General features: G+C 38.2%; 4 protein-coding genes across 4 annotated transcripts; 2 read left to right on the top strand and 2 right to left on the bottom strand.

Moving 5' to 3' along the window:
• Window positions 1–885: 885 nt before the first annotated feature.
• Window positions 886–8603, bottom strand: LOC113765767 (pyruvate kinase isozyme A, chloroplastic). Its single transcript, XM_027310016.1, has 6 exons — window positions 7597–8603; window positions 5420–5510; window positions 5087–5280; window positions 3711–3832; window positions 2864–3342; window positions 886–1591 (listed from the first exon to the last, which is right to left on the bottom strand). Exons 1-6 carry the CDS (start codon window positions 8206–8208, stop codon window positions 1290–1292), a joined length of 1800 nt encoding a protein of 599 aa, XP_027165817.1. The 5' UTR covers window positions 8209–8603; the 3' UTR covers window positions 886–1289.
• Window positions 8604–9967: 1364 nt separating this feature from the next.
• LOC113764526 (ADP-ribosylation factor-like protein 5) lies at window positions 9968–12033 on the top strand. The gene is made up of 3 exons (XM_027308447.1): window positions 9968–10091; window positions 10236–10434; window positions 11432–12033. Exons 2-3 carry the CDS (start codon window positions 10243–10245, stop codon window positions 11798–11800), a joined length of 561 nt encoding a protein of 186 aa, XP_027164248.1. The 5' UTR covers window positions 9968–10091; window positions 10236–10242; the 3' UTR covers window positions 11801–12033.
• Window positions 12034–12900: 867 nt separating this feature from the next.
• Window positions 12901–16367, bottom strand: LOC113764530 (guanine nucleotide-binding protein subunit gamma 2-like). Its single transcript, XM_027308450.1, has 4 exons — window positions 15898–16367; window positions 13506–13558; window positions 13364–13408; window positions 12901–13271 (listed from the first exon to the last, which is right to left on the bottom strand). The coding sequence occupies exons 1-4, from the start codon at window positions 16003–16005 to the stop codon at window positions 13187–13189; spliced, it is 291 nt and encodes a 96-aa protein (XP_027164251.1). The 5' UTR covers window positions 16006–16367; the 3' UTR covers window positions 12901–13186.
• Window positions 16368–19294: 2927 nt separating this feature from the next.
• On the top strand, window positions 19295–20925 carry LOC113764528 (major allergen Pru ar 1-like). The gene is made up of 3 exons (XM_027308448.1): window positions 19295–19661; window positions 20170–20362; window positions 20492–20925. Exons 1-3 carry the CDS (start codon window positions 19638–19640, stop codon window positions 20788–20790), a joined length of 516 nt encoding a protein of 171 aa, XP_027164249.1. The 5' UTR covers window positions 19295–19637; the 3' UTR covers window positions 20791–20925.
• The last annotated feature ends 1026 nt before the right edge of the window (window positions 20926–21951 follow it).

Here is a 21951-nt window from a genome sequence, read left to right as displayed (position 1 = left end):
AAGGAAGGTAAGATGTCAAATACCCAGCGTAGACATAAAGTAAAATGTTTATATTTGCAAACTTGTATTTTGAAACAATCCCAGGATCTGAACGGGTACAATGGCCTCTATGTTTCCTGCTCAATTATAAGAAAAATTATCCCAGTTGAAATCTCTTTATATTTGATTCTTTTATTTATCAAGTACATAAATCGGAAAAAAGATGCCTGGTATTGGATCCCTTTTTAGATACCAAATTAGATTTTTTTTTTTTACATTTCAAATTATGGATGGTTAACTTCATTTGTAAATGGCTTAATTGTTTCTCATGTCTAAATCCTTTAATTTATCAATTACATTACGTCTGATTTCTTTTATTTGTCACGCATATAAAAAATTTAAAAAGATGCACCTAATATTAACTCTATTTTTAAATGGCAACTTAATTAACCTTTTGCAATCCAAATTATGGTTAATACATTTTGGCAAACATTTAACTCTCTCCTTCACATATGAAACATTGAGTTGAGTCCCAAATGATTGAGAGGAGAGATAAGTGAAATTTTTAAAACCTTAGAAGAGGACAGTGAAATCGTCAGAAACCCCTCTCAAAAGAGGTTTTTGTAATTATCCCTAGTTCATTGGTAGATTGGCCCGCAGAATTTTGGTGCCCAGCTTGAACACTGTACCCGAACTGGAGTGCATCGGACAACGTCCACACCCTACACCTACGGCAAAGAGTGATGGTATCGGTAGGTACAACTGAAATACCTCCCGAGGCTGTGAAATTATTCTGCCTTTTCCAAGGCTGTCTTGATCTTCCACAGAGAAAATTAATGCATTATTAGATGCCAATTACTTCCAAGAAATTGTTGGTTTTATCTGACGAGCTACAAGAATGCTGCCGGAAATAAATGTAGCTGAGGTCCCCAAGAGACTTCTTCTAGCGGATGCGAAAATTGGGGAATAATTTCAACAGACAAGAAAGGACTGACGAGTAAGATTGAAGGTTACTCGTGAAGGTTCTATTATTGTCCTTTGTGCCCATAATTCTACAACAGAACGACTCAACTGAAGCAAGCCTCTCTATGACAATAAACCAAAGTACATCTCGAAACTTCTGGGTACACTTCGCTACAGGTTTCAATTCAATACACTAGATAATGCTTGCGGACCAGATAGTACGATGGGGTAAAGAGCGGAGTGAAACTACCATCCCTCCTTTTTTGCTTCACTAGCTTAAAACAAACCTTTGCACCCGATGAGACAGTAAATATGATGATGCTCTTGCAGAAAGTGGTGCTAGATTCTCAAGGAACATTCATGACTTGTATGGATTGTAACATATCAGAAACAGCAATTACCAGATCACCTGATTTGATCATTCCCCGAGCCTTGAGCAAGGAGAAGGTTTTGTTGAGGTTACTTTCCATATCATCAGCGAAGCTCAAGCGAAAAGGTATTAGACCCCACTGTAGATTTAACCGTCTGCGGACGGATGTTGTGGTTGTAAATGCAAAAATTGGGCAGTCGGGTCGGCAACGCGACAGGAGAGATGCCATGTGTCCATCCTTTGTGTAAACAAAAAGTGCATCCACCTCTAAGTTGTTAGCTGAAATTTAATTGTAGAAAAGTTTTTAAAAAAATAATAATCAGAACTAGAAGGGCACTGAATTAGGCAAAAGAAAACATTAAAATAAATTTTCATGTATGTTTTAGACCATACGAGTCAGCCAGAGGGCAGACTCTGGAGCATGAGCAATGATACAACAAAAGGAAAAGGAAAAGACAAAAGAAAGAGGAGGAAAACATATAAGCAAAAAGAAATACTAAGAGATACAGCTCGGTTCCTAACAGAACACCAGAAAGAGAAATGTCCACTGGTCCCTGTAAGAGGATTCCTTAATATAGAAGAACCACAGAAATGTACAGCCATGTTAAATTCAAAGAACATCTGTGTCTAACAATGACTTAAATGGACAATGTTAAAGAGAAATCACTTGAGAAAAAATGAGGAAGAAAAGTAAGCCGGGAATATGACAACAAAATGCAATGAATTTCCTAACAAACCTAAAGGTCATTCAGAAAAGAGATTAAAAGAACTAAGATGGGCAGTAACCGCAATTGCTACTAGTAGTATTGAGAATGGAAAGGAATACCATACCAATAATGTCTCAAGAAAATGGTACACATGCTATGACACCAGCAAATTCCAATAAGATTTTAAGATGGAAAATAAAACTTTAATATTTAACAGCAACATCTTTCCAGTAGAATCTTAAGCATGAATAAGTTCAAGATAAAGAGTAAGTCATATTAGGCTTATTCAGTCCTCTGTCTTTTCTTTCTTATCTTTTTTTTCCCACCTTGTTCCTCTATTCATACAAGAAAGGTCCGAGTAAAATAAAAAGCTGGGAGCAATTTTTTTTTTTTTCATCTCTTGTTTTTCTGAGTACTTTATTATATCCTTCTTGCTTCAGCCATTTTAAGTGGCCTCACCTCAGTAACTCAGAGTCATCTTTGTCTGGTAATAGATTTAACAAAAAACAGGGACATCACTATTCATAAACAGTTGCCACTCCTACCAAGAGGAAAAAAAGCTCCTATGGCCGCAAATACTCTTTACATTTCTCTTTTAAATATTCTGGCCTCTGGTCACTTTGCCTTCAACAATATAAATAGGAATTCACAGTAGATTCAATCTCAAACTGTGCGCCAAAATGACGATAGAGCTAAAACAATCCAGTTTACCATGCACTTGTCTAACCAACCATTCACTCATTTGACTAACAGATTTAAGAAAGGTCTGTTTTAATAACCTTTGGAGAGATGGACTTGGTTGCCATACTAATCAAGACACATAACGTAAATGCAAACATCATACCCATCTTAGCTGCAGAGTTGCAGATCTCTTCCGATATGCTGTCGGCAAATGAAGAAGCTATGTCAGGGAGTTCCATAACTTCATGATGTTTCTCTTCTCTCCACCACCTCTCTATTCTCAGACTAACATTTCTGAGAACGGTCAGTGCTTTATCAGGGTACTGACCCATAGCTGACTCACCTGAGAGCATCAAAGCATCTGCTCGTTGCCTTACTGCTTCAGAAACATCAGCCACTTCAGCTCTTGTGGGTGTAGGGTACTCAATCATAGACTCAAGCAACTGAGAAGCTACAATAACAGGCTTATTCAACTGTCTACAAAGCTGAACAATCTTTTGCTGCTCTGAAGGGACCTGTTCCAAGGGGATCTGTGCACCCAGATCTCCTCTTGCAACCATAGCCCCATCGGACGCTAGAATGATCTCCTCTAAGTTCCTCAAAGAGTCAACACTTTCTATCTTTGCAATGACGGAAATATCACTGCACCATCAGACAAATATGCACATAAAAATAAACACAATTAACAAAGGCAAGAAAAAGTAATCAAAGACCACTTTTTACAAACGGGGATTCCTGCATCCCACCCACAAGAATAAAGGAAAAATTAATAGAAGGGAAGACAGACAAAAGAAAAGAAAATTTAAGCAAATAGCATGGGTAACTGGAAAGGTTTTGCAAGTAGGAAAAGACAGACTTAATGCGTAAAAGAATAGTTCCAGTCTCTCACAAAAATATTGAGTATTTATCCTCGATAAGGGAAGGCTTAAGCTTTTTCCATCCCCCAAAAAGGCATATGAACATCTATGTGCCTCGTATAAACAAAAAAAGAAAATGTCAATAAATTATACCTATCACGAGCCCTTGCTTTTATATAGCTTCTAAGGTGAGTAATGACTTCAGCAGACTTGACAAAGGATATCGCAATGAAATCAACACCTTCAGCAATCCCAAAATCAATGTCTAACCAATCCTGAGGAAATGAGATGCTGACATTAAGATTTATAATCAAACATTCACATTTATAAAAATAACAAGAAGCCTAGCAACATCATAAAGGCATGATTTATGCATCTTCGTATACATAAAAGGCAAAATGTGTCACAGGCAAAAATACATTTGCACAAGTTATTTTAAGTTAGTTCACATCTGGATTAAGAAACTTCAAAGATGCAGCACACAGCTCCTGCTACCCCTATGCACATGTAACCAACATTTTGTTTAATTCCCTCAAGGCAAAATAACTGTTCCATAGAACTGACTTCAGCATTTACAACTGATCCAAATCACAGTTCATACTTCCGTAGAGTTTGAAATGTTTCAAGGAATCAAGTAATTAACAGACTAAAATTAGTACATAAATAGTCAAGAGAAACAAGATCTGAAATTTTACCAAGGACTAAACCTGAAAGAGCATTTAATTCTCATTAAGACACATTTGAAGAGTTCAGTTAAGTTGTCAATAAAAACTTGTGTCCTTTGTTTCAACGCATGCATAAGTTTCATGCGTAAGAGGACAAACATGGCAGTTCATAGTCTAATAAAATCTATGCTTTCATTTTCCAAGAGAATCACCTCATCGTCACCGTAACCATAAGATCTACTTTTCAAGTACACAACTTTCTGAGCCCTCAATACCAGTAGACTCCTACACATTTCTTCCTATTTATGTTAAATTTTACCTAAAGTATATAGAAAAGAATAGTCCATCTCCCACCAAACAAAAATACAGTTGAAAATACTCCAAACCATGAGTCCTGTCCAAGGGAAATAACTTAACAGCTCTTCACTGAATTCTTGGAACCTAAAATAACTCTTACACCTCAATCTTAAATAAGTGCAGATGACGATGACTATGCTCATTTAGAATACATATGAAAAATCACACTAAATCAGGTGTTACACGCTTATTTTGTCAAAGAAAGAATAAAATATTTTCCAGACAAAAAATTTCCTCCTTGTCCAAACACCAAAGTTGAACAGACTAATACTTAGTAACAGGAATCCTATTCCTAGCATCAGGTTGAGAATATGATATCCATTCCTGCTAAAGTCAAAATTATCTGCAGGCACTGTGCAAAAACCTTTCTTATGACCAGTTGTCACATTGATTAATACATATAACTGTTTCCCAAAAGGCAAATCTGTCTCAATGGATGAATGCAGCAATTTCAGGAAAGAGATTCATTCTTAAAAGGCAACAAGAACAATAAAGAGAAGTATTTACCTTTGAGGATATTGTCGGTAACATGGCATTACGTTCCCGTACTAAGCTCCCATGTCGCCAGAAGGTAAGATTAGCCCGAGGTAGTAAGAGTCCAGGGTCTGTGCATCTGCACTTGACATCTGGACCAATTTTCTCAATCACCTCAAACCTTACCATTCCACCATCTACTAGGAGATCATCCCCGACTTTCACATCTGTCATGACATGGATAACACAACTTTTTCCAATCAATGAAGTAAATGAAAAAATTAGAGGACATAAATAATGTTATCTTCTTTGAAGCACTACTCTCTGCAAGAGTAAGATCAGAATGTGGGTCACAAAATTTCTGACCTTCAGCAAAGCCCTCATAGTTCACATGTATAGTGCGTTCTGGAAGAGGTGACTCAAAAGCTCTAACACTGAAAATCCAAACTTCCCCATCCTGCACAATAAACCAATGCCCAATTAAGCACACTTTTCTAAATTCATTAATAACAAAATATACAATGTACAATTCCGTCCTTTTTTATCAACTACAACACACCAAACCAATTCAACTCCAATGGTTCCACATGATCTCAGATAGACAGATGGCAGAGAAGGAAACCATGTGTAAAGTTAGAGAGAACTCAATTCAGATTGAAATCAGAAGAAACCTATCCGGACACGAGATTCTTCTATTTGTCTGGAATGGAGAAGAACAACTTCCCTTTTTCCATTTCAAGCAGCCAATTATCAGACATTCATGAGAAAGAATCACAATTTTCTCAACCAAGTGAAGCAATTATGATGAATGAGACTAACAAAATTACCTTTTTTACCCGTCCATTATGTAAAGATCCAAAATTACCTCTATCATGAATATAAAAAAGTCAGATAATACTAGCTTTGATACACCAACTCTTTTGGAGTGTGTGTGTGTGTCCCTTTCGAAAGTCTGAAATTGCTGATAATGCGAAAGGATGTGGGCACTGAGTACTGTACCATCTTGCATATTTGACAACAGTTCATTCCCAAAAAGTACATCATCGATAGAACAAGCAATTAAGCAAGACAGCATCACTATGCTATGCCAATTGCATAAGCAGGCAAAGCTCATTTAAACATCATCTCATCAGCCATTATTTCACTGCAGTTGCTGCATCTCATTTTGTTTCTAACACCCCACAGGTGTGGGGAAGAGAGCAAGTGTTCAGGCTTTAACGAATAAGATATTTATAAAAAATTCGGAAAAGTCACACCAACTGAAGTGGCCAATAGAAAACAATGCCTCAATTGTTTTCACAAATTTAAGACGAAAACTTCTAAGAAGGGCTTGAGAGCACATATCTAAACTGGGAAACCATAAACTTCTGAAAACCCACAAGCTTCAGAAAAGATGGGGGAAAAAATATCCCCTCTTCAAAACCCAGAAACTTGTAACCAATTGCAAATGGACAAATTCAAGCAAGTACCACAAGATTGAAAAGCCATTTTTTTTTTAATCAATTTCATAGTAAGTAATTCATCTCAAATAAAGATGGATTAAATTGCCACTCTCCCCAGCACCTGATTCAAGAAAAACAAGCAGTTCAACTCATAATAGACCAAAACTTGTATAGATATATTGGGATACAAATTGAAAGCTGAATGAAGCAAATTCCTATCATGACAGAGGTCTGAAATTTTTCTTAATCTTCTTCTTACCAACGAAGTAATTGCAGCCTTAATCAAAAGAAGTCACTAGAATAGACCTTGATAACTCAAGTACATTTGACACGGTAACAATTCCCATTCCGAACCCCCCCCCCCCCAATCTCTTGTAGGTAAAAAACCTAAAACAAATAGCCGAATAAACTCAATTTCATACTCACAAAAAGACTAATATTGAATTCATTCCTTGTCCATGAGAAACACAACCCCATAGTTCTCTCCTGTCAGTTCTCAAGTAAACTCAGCAAAACCACCCAGAAAGCATATCACTATTTCTAAGAAGTTAACCATATTCAACTCCAATACCCCTATAAAGCACCTAACCATAGTTGTCAAAATCGCGATCACGATCCTACGATCCGGATAACCAAAATCGATCCGGATCGTATGCAGAGTCGTAAATCATATTAATCTTTGTAGGATCGCATAGAATCGTAGCAGGATCGGTAGGATCGTGTAGGATCGTAGGATCGTAGGATCGGTAGGATCGTACGATTCTACAAATTTTTTGTAAATTTGCGAAATACGAAGCTCCATTTTGCAAGTAAATGAAAATATTTGTGGTATATTTGTAATTTATCAAAGAATTGCAACCTTTAATTGCAATTAAGAGCTTTTGGTAAGATCTTACGATTCTACGATCCGATCCTACGATCCGATCCTGTGAAACTAAAATCGATCCTATGTAGGATCCCGATTTTACAAACCTTGCACCTAACTTTTAGCTCATTATCCACTAATAAGCACAATCGATAAAATTAACCTGACATTCATATCCCAAATCAAATTAGTGAATCAACCAAAAAAGCAATCATTTTTTTTTTCCAATTCTTTACCTCAGCTTTCACGGAAGAGGCACCACCAAGTTCCCCCATGTGAATTTCACTGCCTTCAGTATCCATCATAATAGCTACCGCGTAGCCTTTCTCCTCATTCAACCTCCGAACCCGCTCGATCACTCTCCGGTGCCACTCCCTCGTCCCGTGACACATATTAATCCTAGCCACATTCATTCCCCCAACAGCCAACGCCTCCAGCTGTTCCGACCCGCACGTCGCGGGGCCGATCGTGCAAATCAGTTTAGTCCTCCGTGTGCTCCGAAACCCATTCTCCTTCAACTCGGCCTCCGTCACCGCATCCACCTCAATCGAGCCCGTGTCCGCTGGCGGCACAGCCGATAACACCCCTCCCACACCATTATCCGAACCTAGAGTCGCAGCTGCAGCGGAAGCAGAAGCAGAAGCAGAAGCTGAAGGCGCCTCCGGATCGGAGGAGGCTTTGGTAATGAGAAGCTCCGGTGGTGCTGGTGTACGTAGGCCGGAGGGTCTGAATTTGACGGGGAACCGGAAACTTCCGGTGAGGAACGAAGTTGAGGGTCTTGAAAGGGATGCGAAATTGGGGGAAGTTGGTGAGGAGGTGGAAATGGATAAATTGAGAGACTGCGACATTTTCCGGTGGAAGTTTCACTATTTTAAGGTGGCCGCTGACGGAGTTAAGATTACGCCCGGAGACTGCGGGTGCGTGACGTACTAGCTAAAAAGGGGAGAGACAAGGATGAAGAGAGTTAGGGTGGAATCGTACCAAAGAAAATAGGGGAGTGTGCGAGTTTGCTTCTAATTTGGAGGGCGGAGAAAACGAGGCGAGGGAGGAAGCTTTGAAGTTTCAGTCTGGAATTTGGGTGGAAACTCGGAAACTTGAAAGTGATGGAGACACAAATACAATGGAAAGAGAGACAGACAGAATCAGTAACCCCTCCAAAGTGAGAATTAAAAGTGTCGATTCACTTCAGGCCCAAAAGTGCTTGGAGTCCTTGGCAAAACTGGGAATGTTGTCCAAGGAGGAGGGGCTGGCAACCTTCACCAAAGCTTATGGCCAAGATTTGGTCAAAAAATATATGCTCCTTCGTCCCACTTTGATAGTTTCGTATTCCTTTTTCGTCTGTTCCAAATTGTAGTTCATTTTTCAATTGAAGAATGTAATTGTATTTTAATTTTTCTAAAATACCCTTATTCAATGTAAGTAGTTGTTACTATAAACATACCTCATTTAATGAGAGTTGATTCTTTTTTTACCATCAATTCAAGTTTCCATAAAATTGTACCATATTTAATGTGAGGGTATTTTAGAAAAATAGCAATCTAAATTTACTTTTCCAACAAAATTAATTACTTTTTCTTAAATTGTGTGAAAAAAGAAACAGGACTATCAAAGTGGGACGGAGGGAGTATATATAAGGTGTATATTTTACATCATGTGCAGGAATTATAAAAATTTATTCTATAACTATATTTTACATCTAGTGCCATTTACCAGTTGCTCCTCTTATTCTCACAGTTGCCTGAATTTATTATGTTTTGGATTTACCCAAACAACTCCAAACATGTTTTTGGTTTGTTCGAAGAATATGCATCATAAAAAGATTGATTGATTTATTTATACAGACAAATTAAAAAGTGGAAACGATCATAATAGCAAACTAATCGCTCCCAACTGCTTCTCCAAATCAACTTCAAGCTCCTCATTTTAAGTTTTTGTTTAATATCATCAAATATTACAGTAGTATCTTTTGGGTTAAGCCTAGCATAGCCCAAGTCCGACCCTTTCTTCAATTGGTCTCAGATGGACCCAAGCCTAACTTGAATTGCTTCCTCTAAAATTATTATCACTACTCAACCCTCCACCAGGAGATTGATCAATGTTTTACCCCCAAATTTTGCTAGTAGCGAAAGATATCCAAAAGAAAATATCCTTGCAAGGTCCAGTCTAGTGATATTTAATTGCTCCTCCCGTGCTCCTCTGTTTGGATTAACTGTTTTTGGGAGTGTTTTTGAAAAATTTTATTGTAATAGTGTATATGAAAAATTTTTACTATAAATATTTTTTGAAATATTTGATATATTATATGGAAGAGATATTTTTATTTATGTATTACTGTAGTTTTTTACTTGAAAAATGACCAATCCAAACGGTTCTATTTTTGGACGTTTTATGTCTTTAACTCTTATTAACAAGAGCAATATCGTTTGTACAAGAAAGAGACTCCAAATTTGATATTACATCAAAACTTCCCTACTCCGTTCCCCTAGACAAAAGTCCAAACGCATTTTTGGTTGAGGGAGTTGAAAAGTTAGGGGGTTACTTACAAGTAAATGATAGTTGAGGGAGTAAACTGTAAATTAGCGCCTATAAAAGTTCCCAAGTTGCAAACTTTGATTAGGCGTTGAAGGAACAACGATCCTACCCGATCTCGAGATAATTCCCCAGAGAACCTCTTTCGATTTCCCCGGCTCCGATTTAGGGTCTCTTTCAGTTAAATTTCTCAATTGGAAAGGTAAAAAGAAAGCAATTTGGCTATATTATGTTCTTTTTATTAAAAATTTTGAGCTGAATTATTTGTTGGCACTCAGTTGCTCAATCGGAGAATTTTCTTTTTCGAATTGTTTCATTGATAGTGATTTGGGAATTAATTGTGCAGGTGAAGGATGGGAGCATTTTTGTCTAGGTTTTGGTTTATGCTGTTTCCGGCGAAGGAGTACAAGATTGTGGTGGTTGGATTGGATAACGCCGGCAAAACGACAACGCTTTACAAGTTGCATTTGGGGGAGGTGGTTACTACTCATCCTACAGTCGGCAGCAACGTCGAAGAACTTGTTTATAAAAATATAAGATTTGAGGTCGGTTGCTTTTTCGATTTATGCCTTGGAATGTGTTTATTTCTTAATTTGAATTCTGCGGGAAACTAGGTCTTGATCAATTTCAGGTTTTGTCTTGGAGAATTTCTTGATACGTGGCTGGTTCTGGACATGGTTGATGTAGCTGATGTTTTATATACTCAAATGCATTTTTAAGTGTGTTCGACTTAGTTAATTGACAATAAGATGTAGGAATTTCGAAGTACTAACTGATTGATATATGCTTGCTGCTTAAGTGACTTCATTGTAGATGTTATTGTTTGTCAAATTGTTACTTCAGGAAATGTAAAATTAGGTCTTAAAGAGTTTGTGGGTTCTATGTGAGATTTTGGATTCCGTGTGAATTAGAAAGGTGGATCTTTGTAGCAATTTATGGCACTCAGGAATCTTTTTCAGCTGGAGAACTGGTAGTTTGATTTAACTAGGGAATTAGAAAATATATATATTTATTGGTTTTTCGGATAAAAGTCCAGCATCAATTACAGATAGTCAAATTTTGTGCAAGATATACTTATCCTCTGTATATTGGTTATTTCACCATGATGGATGGGAACAAGGTGGTTATTACGAACTGTCATCAGTATGTAGGCAGATCACCTGTACAGATTCTTCCTTCAGTCATGAGGAAAAGAAGATGTAATAGTTGAAAAACTGAAGTAGGTTTTAGTTTGTATTGGCAAAAGGTTGACTGACATCATTGGTCTCTTGTGTCTCTTGGATGGTGCAAAATGAAGTGTAAGTCCCTGTGGTTGTACTAGCTCTTGGAGGGAAATATTACACACAAATACAAATTTGAGGAGCTTGACTGTACAGTACATATAGATCCTATATTTTCTAGGGCACTTCATATTTGCATTTCCAGAAACCTCACCTGAATCTAGCATTGGTTTCATCCTAGTCAACAAAGCAAAACTTGTGCATTCTGATGTCTTATTTCAGCTAATCTGATCTAATTTATTTGCTGATGCTACTCAATCAGGTTTGGGATCTAGGCGGTCAAGATCGGCTTAGGACGTCATGGGCTACCTACTACCGTGGAACTCACGCTGTGATTGTAGTAATTGACAGCACTGATAGAGCCAGGATTTCCATAATGAAGGATGAACTCTTCAGGCTGCTCCCGCATGAGGATTTACAAAGTGCAGTTATCCTCGTCTTCGCAAATAAACAGGACCTCAAGGATGCCATGAGTCCTGCTGAGATAACTGATGCGCTTTCCCTTCATAGCATAAAAGATCATGATTGGCACATCCAAGCTTGCTGTGCCCTTACTGGTGAAGGTTTGTATGATGGTTTGGGTTGGGTAGCACAACGGGTTAGTGGAAAGGCTCCAAGCTTGGAGAGTTGATATAAAGAATATTAAAGTTCATGTGTAGAAGTCCTCGCTCCTGTGGTTGGAATACGTTGTTTTTATTGGTTTCCCTGCACTTGCAGATTGAGTTCTCCTGTGCGTGGAAAAAGAAAAGGGAAAAACCAGAGCTGTATGTTGTACCTTTCATTTCATTTTCTCCTGAGTGAATATTTGGCAAGTTTGATTGCTAAAAAATATGTTTTAATCCTAGTCCTCTGTGCTCCTGTTGATCTGTCGGTTGGTGATTTTTAGCGGTCGCTTTGCTTTTTCGCTTGGCGGAAGACTATCGTGACATACGGTTCTTCAACCAGATTTTGCTTCGTGTGAGTGAGATTTGCTTACGTTAATAAGGAGCTTTTGGATGGACTTCAACCGCTAATGGAATATATCTGGGATAACGTCTCTGGTATTCCTCCGCTAGCTAGCCTTTCAATCACAACTTGGGTTGGGACCGCAGAAATTATTACAAATAATTGATTGAAGACCACGCATGAACTAGAACTCATGCATCGTCGACAGCGTAGGGACGAGCAAATTATAACAAATTATCAAAAATTGAAACCTGATAATATGGATGAACAACAAATAGTCGAAAATATTCGACAAATTGTAAATTTGTTTTCAGGTGGAGCTTCTAATGTTTAGCAGTAACTAAAAAAAAAATTGGAACAAATGTTATCGATTGAAAGGTATTTATAACTAATTGTTGAACGGAATTAGTCCACAACTTTTTTTAAAGTTTAAAAACACATATTTCTAATTAACATTTACCTGGTTTTAACTTGGGTTTCAGCTCATTTTTGCAGTAAATTCTTTAGACTTGTAATAATCACTAAAATGATAAATTATGCCTCTTCTTTGTTAATAACTGTTAGTATCAAATTACTTTAAAATGCATATGTAAATTTTTCTAGATGCACACTGAACACATACAGTCATAACCAAGAAATGGGCGCTGCAGCAATTAAACTGCCAAAATCACAAAGGATACATAATATGGGGTGGGGTTGATAACAGAGCCAAGTCCTGTTCCTCCTGTTTCCCCACATCAGAAAGGAAAAAACAACAAACTGAAGGAAGGGCAATAAAGAAATATATGAGGATACAAAACAGAAAATTATCTCTTGGTTATAAGGTGAAATTTCTTAATCATGTTTACAAGAACATAAATGGGCATTTGTACACGATGCTGTATTCCATTCCATTTCTAGGGGTAACTGAAAGGGGAGAAAACATAGAATTTTTTGATATAGAATAATCTAGAGTAAGGAAAAATTGTGAATCTCTGCACAATGGATCATTTGATAACCTGACAGGATATTCCTATCTGTACTCTGTAACAAGCTCAACCATCAATTTAGCAAACTGCTCTAGCACCAACAATCACAGAATCCAGCACCTGCATCCTGATTTCTCTTGAGGCCCCTCAAACCATCGATCCCAGGATGGATTGAGCGGGCCATTCGTCCTGGAAGAAAGAAATGAGTTCTTTTAGAATGAGGTTTGAAAGGAACGGCAGACTTTCAAAGCATTGAAAAAAAATACAAGGAGGTGTACTACGCTGGAAGTAGCGGATCCGGTCTTGTCTCCACCTTACTCAGCATCCTAGATTGCATTACAGAAAATTCATTTGAGCCATTACCATAAATGTAGAAAGGATTGTTCATACAATTATTGGGTCAGGTAAATATTATTTACTTACTCCTTGCAAGAAGCTGAGGCCTTCTCCATCTTCTCAAGCTGTTCTAGTTCTTCCTACACAGAAAAACATCATCTTTAGGGAATGAAATATTATTCATGAAAGACTATCACTGCAGACAACCCGAATCAGTCATTACGTCGGGTGACATCTCAAGCAGTCTCACAAGAAAGGATCAAAAGGTTAACGAACTAGTGCGAGTTAATAAACATGACCACCCAATATCTATCTAAAGATAATGGGGAAGCAGTCCTAACTACTACTTGGTCTCAGTCTAAGCTTAGCACTACTAACCACATTAATAGTCTAACATCACCAGTTCCAGTCCTGATCCCCAAAATCATGATTATAAAATCGACATTGAATAAGCTTAATCCAAATGTAAAGCACAAATTCATTTTGCAGATGCATTTGCTTGCATAATTCACGAGAGGATGAGGAACCCTTGCCCTTGCCATCATTTATATTGGCACCAGAGCAAGATCCTTGCTAAATTCTTTTGAGCTACACCAAAAATTAAACTAATCAGGTACAAAGAATGGTGAAATGTGCTGGTTTCTTCTGGATAAGATGAAGAGGTAGAATATAAGGAGGAAGGGATAAGGATCTCAGACAGACGCATTTTATAACAGTCACCACGAAACTGGTACCTTTATGCAACCTATTAATCAACAAAACCACCCAACTATAAACACCAGCCACGCCCTTCACCTTCTTAGGACTAGAAAATCCAAACAACCATCAAACATGAGCAGTTTGTTAAACTGCAAACCTCCTCTTCCAAGTAGCATCATCTAGTGTCTTCTTCTAAACTTCATGCAAAGAAATGAACAGGGCCACTAAAAAGTAGTAACAGTGTACTTCTTAGTTCAGTAAAAATGTCTAACAACTGGGAAATAGAGAAATATCATGTCATTTTGGAAAGAAACCAACCGGTGCAACATTCAGCGTCTCCATACTATATTCCAACTAAAAAACAAGAAGAGTAGCTTACTTGCCACCAAACTTATAAGACAAATCCTCAGAAAATCCACTGAATATAAAACTCAAAAACAAATAGACTGGATTGTATTAACGTCAGCTGTTAAGCAAGGAAAGAGAAGGAGAATCTCAAAGAAAAGACAAGGTTTACTCTATGTGTGAAGTGAGAGGAGTTACATATAACAGGGTTTAGATGAAAACTACTTCTTGAGGTTAGCATTCACGTGCTTCATGGTCTACTGACTGACTTATAACTGCATATACATATTTTTGCCTTCACCTTGGAAGGTGATTACTGAGGTGTAATCACTGGCTTACAACTGGTCAGCCTTTTGAGTGCTTCATAATGGAGTCAATCAAAAACCTCATTATCTTAGCAGAGTCGATTCAAAATTTTGGTGATGCTGCAGGTCATGGCACGGTGCCATTTCAGATAGCAATGTGGCTACCTTTTAATTGACCCTTGTAAGTACGAATTCTAGTGCCCTATATACAATGTGTCAAGTTCCTATCGACTAGGATCTTACATATCAAGTGTTCGTTTGGAACAGAATAAAAGGCTACCACAACAAAAAAAAAAAGGAGGGACAAGTGATACGCTGGATTTTCTCTGGATAAAACAGTGTATTATGAACTAAATGATGCTTTGAAAGCATAAAAGATTCAACACAACTTAGCCCACCAAGCCTTTGCAAACACTAATAACCAGCAGAGAACCTCAACCCAGAGCCTTAACATCAGAACTACAAGGGTCCATATTACTCAAAACTACACTGATCAACATCAGAAGTTCGTCCACATGACAGAGACTAGATAGTCACGGGTCCATAGCGGGAAAAAACTGGAACTTTCTATTTTGAAGCAAGAGGCTTATATTTGAACACAAACTCAAAACTGCAATCAACTTCAACACTTTATTCACGAAAACTGCAATTGCAAAACGCACAAACCCACCTCAAAGTTCCAATTTACAGCAGCAATCGGCAAAGGCGAGAATTTGCAAACGCAAAAACCAAATTAGAGACAATACAGATGACTAACACAAAGTTTATCCCGCTTTCCCGATTAGTCAGGGCAAAGCCTGGATACCGTGGCAGGCAACCAAAAGAAAAAAAAAAACCCTTGTATTCCTCAGCAGAAAAATAAAGGTACAAAATTTCATTGAAAAATACCACACTTTTACCTGATATAGAAAGATAAAAAGAAGAAAAACGATGTGTGACATCATTTTCTTATTGAACAATAACAATGCAAGAAAACAGAATTCGACCCACTTGAACTCAAAATCAAACCGAAAATCGCCAATCAATTGCCACAAGAGAAGGGAAAAAGAAAAATGGAAAAGAAAACGAAAAGCTTGAATGTATACTTGAAGAGGTGAAAAGAAGTTAAGAAGTCAAGCAAAGAGAGTGACCTCCAAAAAGCGAGCTTCTTGCTCAAGTCTTTTCAATTCAGCAGAAATCCTATGCTTCCCTCTCGTATCTGCCGCCGATCTCCCCTGCTCCGAGCTCACTGATTGCATCTCTCACTCGGCTTAAAACCAGAAAAGACACCCCAAAAAAAAAACCAAATTTTCTTGTCGGTTGAATATGGAAATGTGCATAGCAGCTAAAACCCAGAGAATAAAAATGGATTCCCAGCTGAAAAACTCAAAAACCCAGATGGATGATCAATTTGAGAAGGCCATTACAAGAAAATTTGTATCTTGTGTGCTGATTTCGAGGACAAATTGCTGCAATTTTTAGACAAAGGAAGGGAACTGGGGCACAACAAATTGGATAACGAGTAGAGAAGCAGTAGTAACACGTATCTATATAAATGGGGTAGGAGTAGGAAGAAACGAACAAAAGGCAAGGCAGGTTAGAAGAATAATAAAGAAACGAAAGGGGAAAAGGCTGCTTTCTTTATTTTCTTTTTGTTGGGAGGCGCATTTTGTCACAAATGTGGAGGAAGAGAAAAAGGTTGTCGTCTTTCGTCTTGCTTTTTCCACTTTTTTTTTCCTTTTAATAAAAATATTATGATTATTTTCGTGTCTTTTCTGTCTCTCTCTCTTCTCTGGATATCTTCTCCTTTTTGAGTCTGGATCTCCCATTCGGTTTGGTTTCCAAGCCTAGTCTGAGTCCAGTTAATGGGGTAAGAGACAACAGCAAAAATTTGCGTACTTCTTGTCACCTTGTGTTTATCCGCCCTCCTTTCATGGCCTCATGTGAGTTTACGATTTTCCCTCTACAAAAAGTGCAGGTGAAATTCTCCTGGCCTTTTGTTTTCGGTTATTCACATTATTGTCTCATCTTTAAAACATTTCATCGCAATTTGTTTAGTGTTAAAACGGTCATATAAGTGCTAGCAAATTCACATTTATAGGTTTAGGAATGATAACACTGACTACCTCGCTCTAAACTTTTTGGGAACTTTAAGAGATTTTTTACCTTTGAATAACCACTGAGCATGGCTTAGTGGCCTTCAGGAGCGACTTAAATCCTTCCTTGGAGTGTAACTGGGGGTTCAACCCTTGCCTGCTGTAAAAAAAATTCAAGAATGATGCCATAACATTCCCTTTGTCTAATAAATCTGCATACCTAACACATAAGCCTCCTTAAGTTTCCCATCTCCTATAGATAATGATAGAATAAGTTGTACAATTTATTATCGTTATCGGAAAAAAAAAAAGAAGATTGCTCGCGATCATGTAAACACGTTTAGATTTGTGTTGCAATATTACTTTTCATTTCAAATTGAATCTCCATGCTCTCAATTTGATCAACGTCAAGATTCACAAGCACCTAAAACAATCTACAAATCATCAATAATTCAGTGATCTCTGATTAGGGTTCAAAATTTAACCATACGTTATCTAAACGATAAGATTCACGAACACGATCGTGAAACCACTAAATGTAAACGTTCTTAACTCTTAAAAGGAATGGTTTCGGGAGTACATCTTTGGCTGTGTGAAACAAAATTCTCTCAGACTTTTATTTACTAGAGAAAAAAAAAAGAAATTGAATCCAACTTCACTTTCAACCGTATGATCCATGAACGTGTGAGCAAGTGAATCCGGCCTTTATTCATGTGTGATGCCACTAGCACCGCTAAAGTTAAGTATTCTGTTGTCTTCAAGAAATTGACCACTTCGGAATTTTCTTCCATTCAGATTGAACAACATGCAGATTCCTAAGCTTTTTTTCCAAATTGGCTGAATGTATGAAGAAAAAAATTAAAAAAAAAAGTGAAAATAAAATAAATTGTGAAGCTCCAGCCCAAGGAGTGCGCGTGGGCATGCTTAAAGATACCGCCACAGTGGGAATCCAGTTGACGGAGGCGGATCATGTCACGCATAGAATGAGAGGAACACTGGCAGTGAGAGTACACGCTGAGCCCGTGAAGTGGGAGCGCGTGCTGGATTTGCCCACTTTCTGTTTGTCACGTGACTAAGGTCTAAGGGAACACAGTACAAAACCGTAGTCCTCTCCGTACTTGGTTCAGTATTATATATGCCGGCAGACAGGCACGAGCTGCCGGACGAGGGGCCACCGTCCCAGGCAGTTCACGGCCTGGACAAGACCTCAAAAATTGTGCGGCTGAGATCACGTCTTGTAACTCGATTTTCACGTCGTATGGGATTCACAAAAATGTTATTTTATTGTTACTCGCTGTTGTTCTATTGTTACACCTTCTACAAATGATGTTACACCATGTACAAATGGTGTTACACTTTCCGAAGCGGTTGTTCTGACAACCGCTCCAGCCCCGCATCCCGAGCTGCCTTCGACCAATTAACTGACAGTATTTGCCGGTTGAGGACGTGGTTTCTTACTGTTCCATTGTGACCACGCTTTTATGAGGGCACGGGAAGTGAGACCCTCAAGGCGTGGTTCTTTCTACACATTCAACATAACCCCTGCATGCTTTTCAGGGGCAATATAGATCTTTTGCTCACTCCCTGTGTCATAGGGTACAAGAACAAACAACTCCTTTATTTGGCACCCTTTTAGTCATGAAATGTGTGGAAATTCATGCCAAAAAATTTGTTTAAGAAAGGTCTTGAAAGATGCTTTTAACATGGAAGCACGCCTTAGTCTAACGATTAAAGTTGAAATTTTAAAAATTGAAGATTTTGGATTCTCAAATCTTAAAAGAAAAAAGTACTTTTAACATGTCCCAAAATTTTTTCAAACGAAAGCACATTTGAGTACGAGGGTTGATTAGATTAAGTAATTAAAGCACTATTTCTCAAAAATAATAATTTAGGTTCAATTTTCAACCGCCTATACGGTGGCACAATGATGGACTAAAGAAACATGGTCGGACGTGCAGCAAATCAACTTTGCTAAAGAGAACTAGGTTCGATTGGATTTGATTAAGGGCTATGGTTCCTTCTCTAATAATTGAAGGGAAAACTTTCCTTTTCATCTTGTGTTCGATAAAGTATAGAAAGGAAAGCAATTTGATTGGAACTGCACCTGTTGCAGTAGATAAAAATCGAGAGGGTTGAATTAGATGATAAAATATAAAAATGACGATAAATAAGAGATTTTAAATTGAAGTTCTCCTGTTAAAAAAAAAAAACAAAATTGACAATGACATATTAATTTCTCGAAAAAGAGCCCACAAGCTTCTGACAAAAACAAGAGATCCCTTGCATGGAATCCAAGTGTCATCGTCGTGGCAATTGTGTCCAAGTGTCGTGGCACCAAATCCAAGTGTCACCGTTTTCTTTCAAGCATTGACCACAAATCAACAAACGTCCCACCGGAATTTCTCTCTTTCTTATAATTGTTGTTTATGCAATTTCATCAAAGCTTGATCAAGAAAACTATCTTCCTTCATGCATTATCCTCAACAACGGGGAGTATAAGACCTTCATCGCTGTTGCAAGCTTCCAACTCTGTATCATCACTCCAGAAAGTTGATCGGGCCCGTGACAACCAAAATTTTGTGCATGCTTCAGCTAAATTTGAGTTTCACCGGCCCAGATGATCCACCGGCAAAATCTCCACCGGAGGTCTCAACAGCGCCACCATTTCACAAGCGGGGTATCCCACCAGAGGTGCCACGGAGGCCCAATGTCCCTGATTTTTGCTGCAGTACCACCGGAAGAGCCGGCTGATCCACCACCAATGTGCCCTGGGCCGTCTATACCACAAGTGTCTTATGGAGCATACGTGGGCTATTAAGGTTTGTTTCTTAGCAAGTAGTACTTGAAATCCTCAAAGTAGAGTCTTTTTTTTTGTTTTCTTCCGAAAGGCATAATTCTGGTTCCTGCTGGATTAAAGGTTGATTTGCACTTTTTTAACTCTTGTATTTCGGTCTATTTGTTGAAGTACTCGTCACACGGCAGTCGGCCTCTTTCACTCAAGAATTTGGTGACAAGGGGAAGAATAAAATAGAGTGATTCTCCTTGGAGCAGTCCCTCAAACTCAGGGAACCTAGTTTATCCTTTTGCAATTCCTGGATAACTATTTGGAGTTGGAATTTAGATTGAAAACATCGAAAACAGGCAAAATTGGACAAATAGTGGAACATGGCCGTCTCAGACGTACAAAAGCAAGTGTTAGCGATTAGATGATTACAAAGTTCCCAATTGCTCCTACCTATAAATATCATTCCTTTGCCATACCCTTGCAGTAATACTGAACCCTCCTCTTGACCAATCATTGGTCTTAATATTTTCTGATATTCCTAGGCAAATATCATGGGGGTGACATCTTACACCGATGAACACACTTCGCCTGTTGCCCCATCAAGAATTTTCAAGGCTTCAATTGTTGACTCCCATACCTTGATTCCAAAACTCCTACCACAAGTAATCAAAAGCATGGATATCATTGAGGGTGATGGAGGTGCTGGGAGCATAAAGCAGATCACTTTTGCAGAAGGTAAGGTCATCAACTTTTTGCAAAGACATCAACAGTTTAGATTCATTCAACCAAATGTTAAGAAAGAGAAAAAGCGAAAACATGTTGAATCATGAAGGAAAGAATAGGCTAATAGTTCTTCCTATGCAGGTAGCAACTTCAAATCTATCAAGTATCGCATCGATGAACTGAATGAAGATGCCTTAACATACAGCTACACATTGGTCGAAGGGGATGCATTGATTGACAAGCTTGAGAAAATAACATATGAGATCAAGTTTGAGAAGGGACCTGATGGTGGTTCCATTTCTAAGGTGACAAGCAAATACTACACTCGGGGGGATTTCAAGCTCAATGAGGATGAAGTCAAGGCCGGCAAAGAAAAGGTCTTGGGCATGTACAAAGCAGTTGAGGCCTATCTCCTCCAGAATCCTGAGGCCTATGCGTAAATGAGCATCTCCCAAATTATATGCTCTTCCTGATCATGCTCACAAGTCTTGGTGCTCTTGCTGTCTTCTGTCCGGCTTTTGCCACCTATAATCGGCATAGTCGCTCGCCTGGCTAATCAATAATGATCTTACCTACTTTCACTGTTGTGGGTTGATTATGGATCATCTGCTGTAAAATTTGTGTTTGTGGTTTGCCTCATGGGATTAACTAGTGATTTCTATAAAATCTCATGCTTGAGTTCAGATTTCATTCCTTCTCCAAAATCCTTATTCGTGACTTTGATATGGAGTTTTAATGGACATCAGTCAGACCAATACAACTTCGCTGCGTATCCAAACCTCACAAAGCAGTAACCTCTTGAGGATGTCACCATTATTCTAAGAGGGGTGCAAATTGGAGATTCAAAGGCTGTCAATTATCTTGAACAACTTAGGAGTGACAATTTTAGTTTTACCAATATCTCTCCGCGATTGAGAAGTTGTACAATATAATACTATATTAGTGAAATCTCATCAATTCAGATAATTATAGAACGCAAAATATAACAAAGAACTTTTAAAGCAAATTCCATGGTGGATTTAAAGCTCAGAGCTTGCATGGTTGCCTCAAGAAGAAAACATCTTCAATGAACAAGTTTCAAGATAAAGCAAATACAGATGATCAAAAGCAGAACTTTGCCCTGAAGAAAATGGTTATAAATAAGGAATCCCTACTCAAAAATTTGCTAGCCTTACATTTTAAGCCTGCCAGGTGTCAAATCCCAATCCCTCCCAATTGCCAATCATTTTCAATAGGGCAAATTACATTTTACCCCCTGTGATTTTCGCAAAAACCACATAACCCCTCATAATTCTAAAAGTTATACATAAATCTCTTGTGGTTTGGGTTGAAGTGTCAAACAGACAGAAAGCACCCATCGTGACGATTCGTGATTCCTAAAAGTTATACATAAATCTCTTGTGGTTTGGGTTGAAGTGTCAAACAGACAGAAAGCACCCATCGTGACGATTCGTGGCTTAAACACGCTTGTGTTGCTGGTTGCAGTTAGAAACGTTCCCATATTACCCCTGACCACTTTAACACACCCAATAAGGCTTGTATTATTACAAAAATCTGGTAATGGGAGGCAATTTGTATATGAAAACTTGTACCACCATGCT

Source organism: Coffea eugenioides, chromosome 3 (genome assembly GCF_003713205.1).
Source record: "Coffea eugenioides isolate CCC68of chromosome 3, Ceug_1.0, whole genome shotgun sequence".
NCBI lineage: Eukaryota > Viridiplantae > Streptophyta > Magnoliopsida > Gentianales > Rubiaceae > Coffea > Coffea eugenioides.
Note: the sequence above shows the minus strand (reverse complement) of the source record. Positions and strands in the feature narration are given on the sequence as shown.